Genomic DNA, 13,567 nt, shown 5'->3' on the forward strand with positions numbered 1-13,567 from the left:
AACAAAGGGCTTGGTAGGACTGACGAAAAGGATCAAAAAAAAGGAAAAAGAAACCTCTTTCCCAACATTCTTGCAGATCATAACTAGATGTAGGAGTCAGAAATCGGCATGAAATTGAAACCACGTCTCCTTCTGAGAAACGCATTTTCCCTCTGCTCTAGGTTATAACTTATGCGAAGACTGTCGCACAGTTCATGCTGCATCTGCTGACTGCTCGTCTGGTTTCCCTTACGTGTCCTGGAAGCATTTCACTTGTGTTTATAGTACCTTCAAAAGGGAAGCTGGGCAAAGAAGAAAGTAAAACGAGCCTGGTAGGTATGAGGTGTTATGGGCTGATTGGCATATTGGGAGTGTCTTGCTGGCTCCAGTGATGTAGGTTAAAACAAGCAAAACCAGCCGGTGCCCTGCTTACTGGTGTGACGACAGACCACGCTGCGCTGGTCACCGTGGCCTCGCGAGAAAGTCGTGTGTGGAGTGTGTGAGCAGAGGCAAGGGGGAGAAAAGGAAGTGTTTGTGTCTCCATCTTACACAGCAAGACTGATGGCCATGAAAACAGCGCTTGGTATGCTCAGGAGTACTCAGGACCAAGCTGAGGAGCACCAAACCCGCTGTTTAAGCACCCCTGCACCCTCCAAATGCCACGTGGGCAAACTTGTGCCCAAACCTCTGTTTTGCCTGATTTGGAGTGAGGATTTAAACCCAGCTCCCCCATGTCCTCAAGTGCCTCTCCTTAAACAGCAGTTTAGGGGCTAAAGTGAAACAGCTCCCAGAGGAGAGGAGGAGGGAGGCTTTGCCCGTGAGGGTACCAAACCGCAGAACAAGCATCTCTGACCTCCAAGAGAGTGCTTTACCCCCAGATTTGGCTCCTCTTTCCAAGCCCCATTGCTCTGCCTAGCTGCAGGGCAGAGTTACCAGCTGAGGATCCTGAGCACAGAGAAATATCTTGGAGACCAAAACCTGGACCTGGCCTTAGCAAGGCTGTGGGTCCAGGCAGCACTCCTTTTTTTCAATGTTCCCATTGTGGTTTTCTCAGTCCCTCCCTCCTCAGCTGTTTTCTGAGGCTCCTGCTCAGGTCCCCAGATCTCCCTCCTGGTGCACTGCATGGGGAGCCAGACTCCACACCCGGCACGCAGTGAACTCCGCCACTCGGCACTGTGGCAAAGGATTGCAGCACTGAAATCCGAAAGCCTTTCTCTAAGTGATTTGTGTAATGTCCCACAGGAAGCCTGGAACCAAACCTCAGCTCCCCGAGTCTTCATTCAGGGCTTCGACCACAAACCCATCTTTTCTGTAAGGACAATTTTAAAATTCCATCCTGCTTTTTGCCCACATCAGGAAAATGACCATACAGTTGGGAATATCCTCTCAGGAGTGGCCTGGGTTTTGGCAGGGTGCAGCTGGCTGGTGACACTATATGGTGTAGCCTGCTGAGCGCCTGCTTGCCTTATGCTTTCATCTGGTAAATTCCTTTCATGGGTAGAAAATCCTTCCCTCAAATCTAATTACACTGAATTGGACATAGTGCTTTTATTATACTGCAGAATTTCTTACCCGCATTGGTGTACGTCTCTGTGCAGAAATCACAGTCAAGAGAGTATGTCCAAATACCTAAATGTGCACTGAGTCAAGCAGGCTTTAAGAGGTGGTCATAGCTTAAAAAATGTGGATTGTGCAAATGCAAAAAGAAAAATAAAGAAGATCTTGGCACAAGAAGGAGAGGAGAAGCGCTAAGGTTAGAAAAGACCAGTGGAAATAACAGTTGCCAAAGAACAATTGTGTCTCGCATCACGTACTCTTGTTTCAGACAATATTTGAGAAACAGCAGCATTAGGCTTTCACTACTAATCATTTGGTTTGAATTTGATTCAAATTCCAATTTACTTTTCTATTGTGAAATGAGTTGACTACCAGAGATCTCAGGTTCTTGTGCCGTTAAGCACAGTAAGTCACAGTAACAAGCGTTAGATCGTTGGCAGCCTGTGTGGCGGAGCCAAGGGTCTGCCCAGCCTTAGAGACCTTGTGGCCCTTCTCTTTCAAGTAAACGTTCCCACAGTGGTGCCGGGGGTAACGCGGGTTTTCTAGTCGCTTATCCACAGACTAGCATGTGCCCTTCCTTATAGCACTGTGCCTTTTCACTGAATCAATGAATATTAATCCCCTAAATGTAAGGGGCTGTACAACGAAGCGAATGCCCAGGAAAGCCAGTGCTGCGGGCAGATTGTTACAGGGACGTCCCATGCGATGGGAGTTGCCAACTCAAGGAAGGAGTCCTTACATCTCTTTAACACCCTCCACCTGGTGAGTCCATGTGCAGAAACGGTTAGTGTTCTTCAGAGGCAAGATGCCTGAGAAAATTAAGCCCTTGATGATCTTCCTACTGAAGTCAGCAGAAGTTTTGCCGATCGTTATTGATGGGGATGCATTTGGGTCTGGAGAGTTAATGCATACAGAGCCCATCATGGTGAGATTTGACCCATCAGCAGACAGATGTGAAGCCACAGACAGGAGCGTATCTCACATCTTCACATTGATTTGTTCTGCTGCTGAATCCCTGCCACTGTCCTCACCAAGCCTTTGCTGACTCATCAGCTTGTGCATTTGTCCTAATTAGTCATATGCAAACACTATTTTATTCAGGAAGTTCTCTTAACATAAGTTGGAGTATGAACTTAGCACAGCAATAAAGGTCAAGAAAAGTGACTAAGGCATTATGTACTGTAATAAGTTTCTGTTATCAGCCACTGGCAAAGCGGGAAAGAAAATGTATCTGCAGAATTTCAGTTGAGTGACGCAAAAGTTTAATAAGGGGGAGGATGGGGGCGGTGGGAGAGCGTTTGCTTAACATCTCTCCAGAGCTGCTGTAGTATGAAATGCTTAATTGCAGAACAAGTGTCCAGTAACATCTTCCTGAAACACAGTCGGTTTTTGATGCAGTATTCTTTATTATGAGTTTGGAGTAAGCATGTTCGGCATGAGAGAAATGTGTCTAGTAAGGAGACCACAACACTTACTCACAGTTCCTCAGCCAGTTCATGCTGGGAAGTCTGACATCTTTGAACAATTAACTTGAGCAGTATTAGTAATTTGTATACTGAGATTTTTCTGTGGTGCCTTTTACTCAGGAATTGCTAACATATCTCAAGCCTTTGTGCCTGAATGATTTAAAATTATTAGAACCTAGCAAGAGAACTCTCAATAAGGATCTGTTTTGATGTATTGCACGGTATGTGACTTTGGATAATGGTAATAAAGGTGAACAAGTGGATCCTAAGATGTCAATGCTTATGGGCACCAAAATTGTCATTCAAAGGAGTGACAGCTGTAGGATTGAAAATAAGAGCCTACTGGGTAGGATAAGTCAGGTTCTGTAGCGTTACAGCTAGGCAGTCCCTGGTCTGAACTGCATTGGTGCGTCTCAGTCTTTAAAGGGAGCATGAGCACCGAGATTGCAGTCCAAATGCAAAAGAGGCTTTCACTTGTGAGTGTGGCCAGTTCACCAGGAACTACTTCATCCTCACGCTCAGATTAGAGAAGCTGCAACAGCTGATCCGAGTTCCACCAGCCTCCTTTAAGGCATAGGAAATACCTCTGGTAGCATTGCTTCACTGCTGAAACTACCTTGATGCTTTCCCCGTGGCAGGGGCTCTGATGGGGAAGGTGGTACTGAGCTGGGCATGTCATTTCTGCACCTGCAGGGAGATTCCCCCCATTTCACCAGGGAAATTCCTTAGGGGCTGTTATGATGGCTCTGTGACTGTACTAAAGTAGTGCATGGTTGCCGTGCACGAGTGAATTTGTCCCTATGTTTAAACTGCCCATACCTCATTTTGAAGGATGAAGTTGTCCATGACCTCATGTGGGGCTTCATGGTTCTTATGCAAGAGATCTGAGTTTGAGTCTTGCTTTGATTATTTCTTTTCTCAAGGCTCCAGTGAGGACAGAACAACAGAAATATCAGTAGTCCACAGCCACACTGCCATACACTAACGTGTTGTCACATCTCATAAGCTAAGTAAAGCTGGGCTTTGTCAGCATTCGGATGAGAAACCTTAAAGGAATAAAAGGAGTCTATAGCACCTATGCCTCTTCTGTATATCAGAGTGCTACGGGCAGAAGCAATTAATTTCATATAGCAACTCCTTGTGATTTCTATTAAATGTCATGGTCACTGCTTTTTCTTCAAAAGAAATTAAAAAAACAAACAACAAACCAACTCATGGCTGTATGCAAAAATGACTGCTCATTACCTGGACATTCAGAACCCACCGCAGAAGTGTTAGGAAGGTGCAGTACTGAAATGACATCACTTTGCCCTGCAGGTGTTTCTTGCACCACCACATGTGCACACAGCAGCGCAAGGATGTTGCTTATGCCTGTCAAAGCTGCTTTTTTAAAAAGTATCATTACCTTTGAGCTGCAAGCCGAGTAGTCTCGTAAGGTTTGGCTCCACATGATCACTTAAAGTGCTTGCTGGAGGAAGCCTAAAGGAACCTCTGCGCTCTGTGGAGTCCCGCCACCTGGAGCTGTGCCTTTCCTGCCTCCCCACAGTGTATGGTGTACATAGCGAGGGCCACTGTGGAGCCTTTAATGTTAAATGTGTGGGCTCTGGCCCCAGCTTTCCTCATTCTGCGCTTCCACGGCTGTGGCCTGGCTCCCGATCCGAGGGGCCACTCCTCAGCATCTCCGGGACCGTGTCAATGCTGGGCTTCCCGGCAAGGCCTTAGGCCGGCAAAGGCCCTCTGCCCTGTACGGCCGCTCGTGAAGAGCCTTCAGGGCCGGCCCAGGTTTATAGGCGACCCCAGAGCCCTCGGGTGAGCAGTGCCCAACGCCGGGCTTGCAGGGGGCGCTCGGGGCTGTCGGACGAGGCCCGACCCGGCCCCGCCGCCCTGGGCCGCGCTGTGAGGGGACGGGGCCCGCCCGCCCCGCGGGGAGGCTGCTCTGTGGCGCCCCCTGGCGGCCACGGGTGGCTGCAGGGGCAACTCGGGGCAACGCCGCAGGGGACCGCGCTGGTCCTAGCGCCCGCCCGCCCGCCCGCCGTCGCCGGGGCACGTCAAGGTACCGGGACGCTCTGCCCCGCGCCCCGGCGGAGACTGCGGTGCTGCGGGAGGAGAACCCGGGAGGCCTGAACCGGTGCGCGGTCGGCGGGGTTCGGGCCTGCCTGGGTGGGAGGGAAGGCAGGGGGCGCGGTGCCTCCGCGCAGCCCCCGTCCAGCCTCCTGGCTCTGTCTTTATGTGTTGGGAGTTTTGAAGTTGTAAAACTTGCTCGAAATGTGCTTAATTATCTATGTGTTATCCTTCTGGCCCGCCCGGGGATGCAGTTGTGTATTCCCTTTAATTAATATCAGGTTTCGAACTCTTTAACTGGAAATGTCCTGGTTTTAGGACTATGAAACCTTTGGGAAACGGAGAGGAGTCGAACACTGAAAAAAGTTCCGTGCAAAAAAATAAAATGAAATAATAAAAATACGCGATATGCCCATAAACGTGCAGCCGTGCCGGCGGGGGCTCTCGGGGGCGGCGGTCTCATTTTTGGCGATTTTTTAACGATCCGCACCGGCGGTGCTCGGCGTGAAACCAAGGAACTCGGGCTCAGGCGAGCCCCCCCCCCCGGTGCTGCCCGCACACCGGGGTGCTGGGGGTGCTCGGCCCGGGTGCCGTGCCGTGCCGGGAGCCCGCCGGGGCCGGGTGGCGGCATCCCGCCCCGCACACAGCGCCACACGTGAGGCGCCGGCCCCCTCCCAGCTGAGCGCTCAGCTGACCCCGCCGGCCGAGGGGCCGGGCCGCGCCGCCGCTGCTCACTGGCGCAGCGCGGGGCCCGGGCCGGCCGCGCCCGCCCCCGCCTCCTCCTCCGCGCCCAGCCCCGTGCCGCCCACCGCCGCCGCTGCGCCCTTCGTCGCCCGCACCTCCCCGCAGCCTGCCCCGATGCTGTGAGCCCGCGCGGCCCCAGACCCGGCCCCTTTCTCGGCCGCGCCGCCATCTCCCCGCGCCCCGTGGCGGCCATTGGAGCCGCCCGCCTCGCATCCAGGGAGCCGGCGGGAGGAGAAGCCAGCCCGCCGCCATGGAGAGCCCCGGCGGCGTCACCGACAAGAAGAGGTACTGCCGGCCGACGCCGCGGCCTCCCGAGCCGCCCGCCCGTGGCGCCGGGGCTCGGCCCGCGCCGGCAACGCGCTGCCCGCCCCTCGCTCGCCGCCCGGCCCGGGGGCCGCCTTCCTTCCCCCCCCCCCCCCCCCCCCCCCCCCCCGCCTCCCGATGCTGCCGGCGCCGTCCCCCGGGCACCCCGCCGCCCCCCGCTTTGTTACTGCCGCCCCCTCCCCGTCCTCCGACCCCCTCCCTTCCTCTCCCCGCGCTCCTCCAGCCCGCGGAGCGCTTCGTTCTTTCATTCCTTCTCCTCCCCGCCGTCCACGTCGCCATTTTGTCGGCGGGGGGAGCGGGCCGGGACTCCGTCGCCGGGGGGGCTTCGTGCGGTGCGACGCCTCTCCCGCGGCGGGAGCTGTCCCGCCGGTCCGGCCTGGCGTGACTCCTGGCTCCGCGGGTGGGAGCGCGCAGCGTGTTTTCTCCCCTTGAGTCGTGCGTGGGCCCCGCACCGCTCCCCGTGCCCTCAGCCGTCGCGCCTGGGCGGCCTGCGCGCCGAAAGCGAGACAGCCGGGTCGGGCGAGGGGTGTCCGCGGAGGTCGTGAGGGGAGCCGGGGTGGGGGGGAAGCCCCTGGCTTCGGCCGAGCTCAGCAGTGCCAGGGAGCGACCCGGGGGCTGCCGCCGGTGGTTTTGAAAATGAGTGGGTAGAAATTGATTGTGGTTTATTGCAGGCGGCCACCGAGCCTGTGGTGGTCAGGTTTTGTGCAGAAAAAGAATCTGGAAATATTAAGGTTAAAAAAACCCCCACAACCCAAAACCCACGCGGGGCGGGGGAGGAGGGGGGGGCGGCTGGACAATGTGAGTTGAGGAGTATGAATAATTCACCAAGGATTGTTAGCTCAAATTAGGCGGGGGAAATAAAAGCCTTAAAAGCCTTTGTTACAGGATGAAGTTAGGGAGTTTGAGTATTTGGGTGACCAAATTTCTGCCTTGGCGCTCCACCGGCGCGCTTTGTGGAGCGATTAATTGCTGTAATCGCCATCTGCAGAAGACGCCGTTTGTTTATATTGATACCGATACCTTTTTTTTTTTCCTTCCTCCTTAAGATGGATTTTCTCTGCTCTTGTATCAAAGAGTCATCTGAGTAGGTTAAATGTAGTAAGTGTTAAACGTGTAAGTTGTGTTGGAAAGGAGACTGGCTGGTTTTTAAAATGGATGGTGAGCTTTGTGCTGAGGTGGGAGCGCAGAGTGCTGGGCTTGTGAACAGGGGGAGCTTCACCTCTAGGACAGTATCATCTCGGTGAAGATTTGGAGTTGTTGGGGCCGTGCAGGGCTTGGGGTGAGGGAGAAGCAGCTTTTAGTCTAATGAAATCCGTACAGTGGGGCACCTAGGGGATGGCATTGATTCTGTAACCTTTGTTTTTTCCACTCAAAGTTAATGGTTATGGAGACGTCTGGGAGAAAATGTTGCTACAGAAATGATTATTCTGTGCTTTGCTCTGCTGCCCTAATTTAGTAGCAGGTCTAGCAAGGAGGGTTGAGACTTAAGTTGTTCTCTGTTGCTGGTTTTTGGGGTTTTTTTGTTTGGTTTTTTTTTCCTCTTGAGCATTTGTTATTTTTTACTTACCATTCTTGGGTACTTTTTTTTTTTTTTTTTTGCAATTTCCTTATCCTGGATGTAATCTGCTTTCTTCAGAATATAAGAATCAGTATGCAAAGCTTATCCTTCCTTCCTAAAGGCAGGGCTTAAGAAAGAGAATTTGTTGTTTTCTGTAGACTAAGTTCAAAGTTGGGAATGTTTCTTATAAACCAGTAAGGAATATTCAGATTACTTCTGTTGTAGGGTTTTAATCAAAAACATAAAGCTGTATCTGTGGGCTGTGAATGTGCAGTTGAGCAAAGATGGCTAAGCAAAAAAGGAAGGATATGAGCTCACCAGAGAACATATTGAAAATCTCAAGCATTTCTCAAGAACTGGGTTCTTTTAGAAGGGTTTAGGTTTGATGGTGCCCATATTCAAATACCTTTAAGGGAAAAGACCTTCCAGACCTGTTCTTCGATGGTAAAACTTTGGGTGATTGTGTATATAACGCACCTCAGTTTTGGCATGTTAAGATCCTTTTATTCCTTGTCTCTCCCTGTGCTTGTATTTGGATAATGTTTAGCTCCTGATAGTTCAAGTGAAGCTTATTTGCTTAATTACGTGCTGTGAGATGCAGAAATTATGGAATTTGACCAAGTGTCTCAGCCTTACATAAGAGAAATTTAGTCATAATAGTAACTAGAAGTGTGGATTCATTTACTGGTTTGTTGAATCCATTCTTTGATGTAGTCCTGAGCGTCTCAGGGGTCAAGACTCAGTAAGAAACCAAGTATCAGCAACATGATTAGGTATTGAGTTATTTGGGTTTTAGCTGTTCTTCAGTAGTTGTATCATTTTCACGTGCTCCTGGGTTTTCCTCCATCTGCTACAAGGAGTGAATTTCTCAGTGCATGGAGTGGATAAAACAGCATTGTTGGGAGCTTTGTTGGCTGATTGACTTTGATTTGATTCAAATTTAAGGCTTTTGTTGAGAAGTACGCTGATTTTTCTTAATATTCTTTTAACAAGCTCTAGTGCGCAGAGAGCTGATGCTATGAAAAGTTTTTATCCCCAGGTCTGTGGTGTGACACTTTATACTATTAGCAGAGTAATTCTCGCACCATTTTAAGCAAATGAGCTTTCTAGAGTTGCTGGTTACTATGGTATTGCTGCTGATAGATACACTAGAAAAATGAATCTTGGATTGTTTTAAGTCATTGTAGCATAAAATAAATATTTTTTTAATGGTATGGATGCTAAATTAAATCCTTCCGCTTCTCATTTTTAAGTGATTTCTTGAGTGCTCAGTCTGAGTCTTAAGATGATATAAACCATTGGAATTTACCATCCTGACTTGATCCTGCAGAAAAACTTCAGCTTCTCAGTTTCTCAGAGTTGGGACTTGAAACTTAACTTCTAGCGTCTAAGGGGAGGATTTGAAAGACCAGGGTTTTGCTGCTGGATCTCTGCCACTGAGGTCCAGCTCAAAAATCTGTTCCAGAAGCCCGGGTCCTGTGCTACTGGCTGCGAGGGGCTGTAGCTGCTGCTGGTTTTTCTTAAACCTGTGTGAGGTCTTTAGGATTGTATGTGCCATTGCTTTTTGTCTGTTAATTTCTTTCAATGCTGGTGGAACTGAGCCACCATTACTAGAGTCAAAAGTGAATACAAAAACCTTTTGTATATACTCTAACTGTACTTCTCTACGTATTGTAAGAAGAGGAGAAATCTTTCAGTAAATCTCCTGTAGAGTTTCCCTGCAGGTACAGGGAGGGCAGAGTGATTTCTGGCTTACAGAACAGTGGTTTTACTGCTTTTTGGACTTTTCTGGATTGTTTGCCGTGCCATAGGGCTTACCTGGTGGTAGTGCCTGTGTTGTCTGTTCTTTGCCATTTCCTCAAACATTTAACAATTTTGAATTCCTTCAATAAAAGTGATCAGAAATTAGTTTCCAGTGCCTGTTAAAGATGAAAGCAACAGCACAGTGCTACCACCTTTCGTCCTTGTTATCAAGGTCTGAAAATCAGGGAAGAATACCTGTGGAGGATTGCCTACTGCAGATATTTTCCATAATTTTGCTGTGTTGGTGCTTTGGTTTCCTTTCATCAGTGAAAGTCTGAGTATATGGCAATATGTTGATGGAAGCAGCAGGAGGGTTTTCTGGGTTTTGTTTACAGAGATACTTGCTTTGCCCTTTTAAACCATAGTGTCTCCAGTCCGCAGTCAGGATCTCTGGGTTGGCATGCTTGAAATGCCAATAGTGGAGACATCTAGGGTGGATGTGATTAGATGGTCCACGTTGTCAGGTGGTCTATAGCAGGGTGATGGCATGGTAAGAGGTTTTTATTGCAAGTACTTTCAAGCTTTTTTAGCAACTCTGCCTTCTGTATAAATGCTTTTCCTTTCTGGTGTCTCTGGAGGCACAAGCTGGACCGTTTTTGGGAGGGGAGAACCGATGTAGCTGCATACAGCAGCTTAAGCCTGGCAATTAAGTCAACTACTGGTTTAAAGGTGGAGGTGTGAAGTGGATATTCTTATTGTCTTTTAAGTGCCATTCCCATTTTCTGGTTGGTTTCTCTCTTCTCAGAAACATCCATCAAAGGCTTATTTAGATTAGGCTAAAATCATGCTAAAGTATGTCCTTTGTAAGCCTGGAGAAGCTGAGAAAGCATAATTGTGTGCTGTGTTTTTACTGTCATCAGGAGAGAGGCCAGAGAAGACCATCTTGCTATCACGTGTAAGACTTCAGTCAGCAAGGTAGCAGCATGCACTATAGGTGCTTGCTTCCTCCTCTGTACACTGTGAAAGCAACTGTAGACCTTTGTTCCTCCCTATCCTTGAACTATAATGCATGAAGTTTATAAGGCTGTTTCCAGGACTCTGATTGCTGATGGTGAAGTGGAGAAAAAAAAAAAGACAAGACAATAAATATTAGTAACACTAGCAAATGTCAGCAGTGTTGCGGTGTAAGCCAAAACCCTTCTGAGGTTCTTACTGAAGTGAACGTGTGCACTTCAATGTGCTTCTGACCTGAAAGCCTTGCGGACTCAGAGCCTACGTTACAATGAATTAAATTCTTGAGTGCGTTCATGTAGTTCAGTAGTAATATTGCATGAATTTATGTTAGAAGGCAGGATTTCAGTTAGGCTCCCGTGAGACTTTTGATATTAAAGTGGACATTGAATGACAGAAACTACTGATTTTTGAGTATTCATTTGTTTTGTACTGCAGAAGAGAATTTGGCAGTATTATCTCAATTTATTCTTGAAGACCTTGGTGTTATGATATGCCAACAAAATAATTCTTACATGATTGTAGAATATGCATTGTTAAGTAAACCTGGGGGGGAAGTACTGCATGGTTCAGCGGTGGTATACGAGAGCATCTAGATTTTCCTGATGATACTGCTCTTTCAAGGAGATGCAAATACTGATCTGATTACAATATGTGTTCTTTAAAAAAAACAAAGAGCTTCAAAACAAAAACAAATCTTGCAAGAACCTTGGCAAGAAGCTGCAGTAACCCATTTCTAGCAAGCTGATGTCCAAAAGGAAGGAATGTTCCAGATTACAAGTCATCAGCTCAAATGCTCCTTTTATCTTCACATGCACAGTTACCAAGGCAGGTGTTTACATGCCTCAAAAAAAACCACCTAGGTAATGCATGGAAAGAACTTGGACCTTAATCATCTTTTCATGTTATAACAGCCCCTTTACTTTTGAATTCAAGAAATTTTGAGCGTCTCTTGAGAAACCTCCTTTGTATTAGAGCAGGCAGAAGAGCATGCAGGAGAATCAGTTTTCCACTGAGTACTGCTCTGAAACAGGACATGCTTGGGGGTTTTACGACATTGGGAACTACAAAATTAGCCCAGGAGAGGAGGTGAGGCTTGTTTACTTTAATGACTGAAAATCCAGGAAAGATACAGGGTTCCAGATTACTGTTGGATATGAAGGCTATTAAGGTTTTTCTCTACTGAGATCTCTATCTAGCTTAGAATAAAAGTCCCTGGGAATATTAAGTTCTGAAATTATTAGAAGCATGAAATCAAGCAAATACATGCCAGCATATATATTTTTTTAAATACAGTTTATGTAGGTGACGAACACTTTAGGGTTCTTTGATGTGGAGCCGTAGCCTCAGTTGACGTAAATTAGCACAGGTTCATTGAAGCTACTCCTGTTCATACCAGCTTGGGGGTTTGGTCCAAGATCTCAGAATAAGTGCATTGATAAAGAGGAGTTTCATTGTATGCATAATCTGTCATTTCTTTCTATTAAAGCCTGATAATACTGGGACTTGTACAAAAATGTAGTCCTTTAAAAAGTTGAGATATTTTAGTACCAAGACATTTGAAATGGCTCTGCTGGCACTGAAGAACCGGTGCTTCAGGAAGATCCATCAGTAGTTCCCTAAAGATATCTAGTACATAATGACCTTTGTGTGTGTCAGGAGGGACACTGTGCAGCTTCTGCTCAATTTGGCATGGTGTGAATCGATGCTTGTTAAGCGTTTTGAGGAAAAATGTTACAACCGATCTTGTAACTCATTACATTAAAATAGACCCTGAAGTTCAAGTGAAGAATTGAGGAGACTGCATCAGCAGCACTGAACTGTACTATTACATTTACAACAGTGGAAGGTTTTACCAAGTAACTTATTAAATAACCTTTTCAACTCAATTTGTAATAATCCTGGAAGTGTTACTTGAAAAAGATGACCCATTTAGTTTACCAGAATGAGTCATTTCACTGTCAATACTAAACCAAAACCAGATTGGTGTTACTTTATGAACATTCTTGCATTTCAAGAAGCAAAAGAACTTGAGGCCAGGACTCCTGTTTTTGTGAAGTTATTTTCATGCTGCTCCAAATGAGAATAGCAAATGGACTGTTACGCTAGAAAGAGTTACTAGAGGCTTCCCTCCTTAAGTTTGCCCCCTGCTCACACACATTGGAAGAGATGGGAATATGCTCCAAGAAGCAGAGGACTTGAAGTAATACACATCAAAGATAAAAGCTGCAGCTTCTACTAGCTAACCTGAGGAAATGAGAAGCTCTATGTGATTTAGCTGGTTATGGGAGTCTTCAGTGCTCAGACCTTCAAAGGGCTTTTTCCTTGCACCCTGTTGAATCTACTGGATGTTGAGCTGACATTGCTGCAGGCTTTTTGTCCTAGCTATTGTTGTAAGTGTTTTTCTTGACTGCTTAGTGGATCTGTTTGTTCTTAATTAATACAGAAAAATAAAATTTTATATCTTCTATTTTAGTTTTTTTAGTTCTTAAAACCTTTGATCATGAAATACTCTGTTAACTGAAAGCAGTTGCGGAATGTGGGGTGAAGGGATGAGAACTTGGGTGGAAGCAATGAGGGAAAACGTTCAGCCTCCAGTCTGGAAAACCTGAATGCAGTGACATAAAATAAATGATTGATTTTAAAGCCACAGTATAGACTAAAATTAGTTACTTTATCAGAAGTCTACATCTGTCTGAAGATAGAGCAGTTCATAGCTAAAGCATTGTTAACTGAGAGCTTGACAGATATCTTAGGGATATGTTTTGCATCTTTTTTGCTGAGCCTGGTAGAAGCAAAAGCAGCAGGGCTGAAGGGAGAGGAGCACATAGTGGCTAGTTCTATCAAGCCCATGTCCAGATATCTCTTTTGAATAGCTGTGGGGTTTCTGTAATAAGAAACACAATTTAACTACTGTGTACCCTTCATCCTGAAGGGCAGAGCACAGCTAATTAAAAGAAAAAAAAATAATAATGCTCTATTCTAGGAAAAAGCCAAATAACCTAGTTAAAAAAAAGGGGGGGGGTGTTTCTTACAAATAACCACTGTATGCCATGTTGTTATTTTAAAACAGTAAATTACTATGCAAAGGTAAAATATCGGTGGGTTACATTGCGTAGTAAGA

At 47.1% G+C, this 13,567-nt stretch overlaps 1 protein-coding gene across 5 annotated transcripts in view; it reads left to right on the forward strand.

Annotated features, from left to right (window-relative positions):
- The first annotated feature begins 5,748 nt into the window (after positions 1 to 5,748).
- Positions 5,749 to 13,567, forward strand: part of HIF1A (hypoxia inducible factor 1 subunit alpha) — a 33,857-nt gene continuing 26,038 nt past the window's right edge. Inside the window, exon 1 of one of the 5 annotated variants that reach the window (XM_075753344.1) lies at positions 5,749 to 6,092. In XM_075753344.1, coding sequence (XP_075609459.1) covers positions 6,058 to 6,092 — 35 coding nt within the window. In that variant the 5' untranslated portion in view covers positions 5,749 to 6,057. Of the gene's footprint in view, positions 6,093 to 6,399; positions 6,646 to 7,036; positions 7,230 to 13,567 lie in introns of those variants that run through there. The other 4 variants (XM_075753347.1, XM_075753346.1, XM_075753343.1 and 1 more) reach the window with 4 other exon arrangements.

The sequence above is a fragment of the Balearica regulorum genome, chromosome 5 (assembly GCF_011004875.1).
Source record: "Balearica regulorum gibbericeps isolate bBalReg1 chromosome 5, bBalReg1.pri, whole genome shotgun sequence".
Classification (NCBI taxonomy): domain Eukaryota; kingdom Metazoa; phylum Chordata; class Aves; order Gruiformes; family Gruidae; genus Balearica; species Balearica regulorum.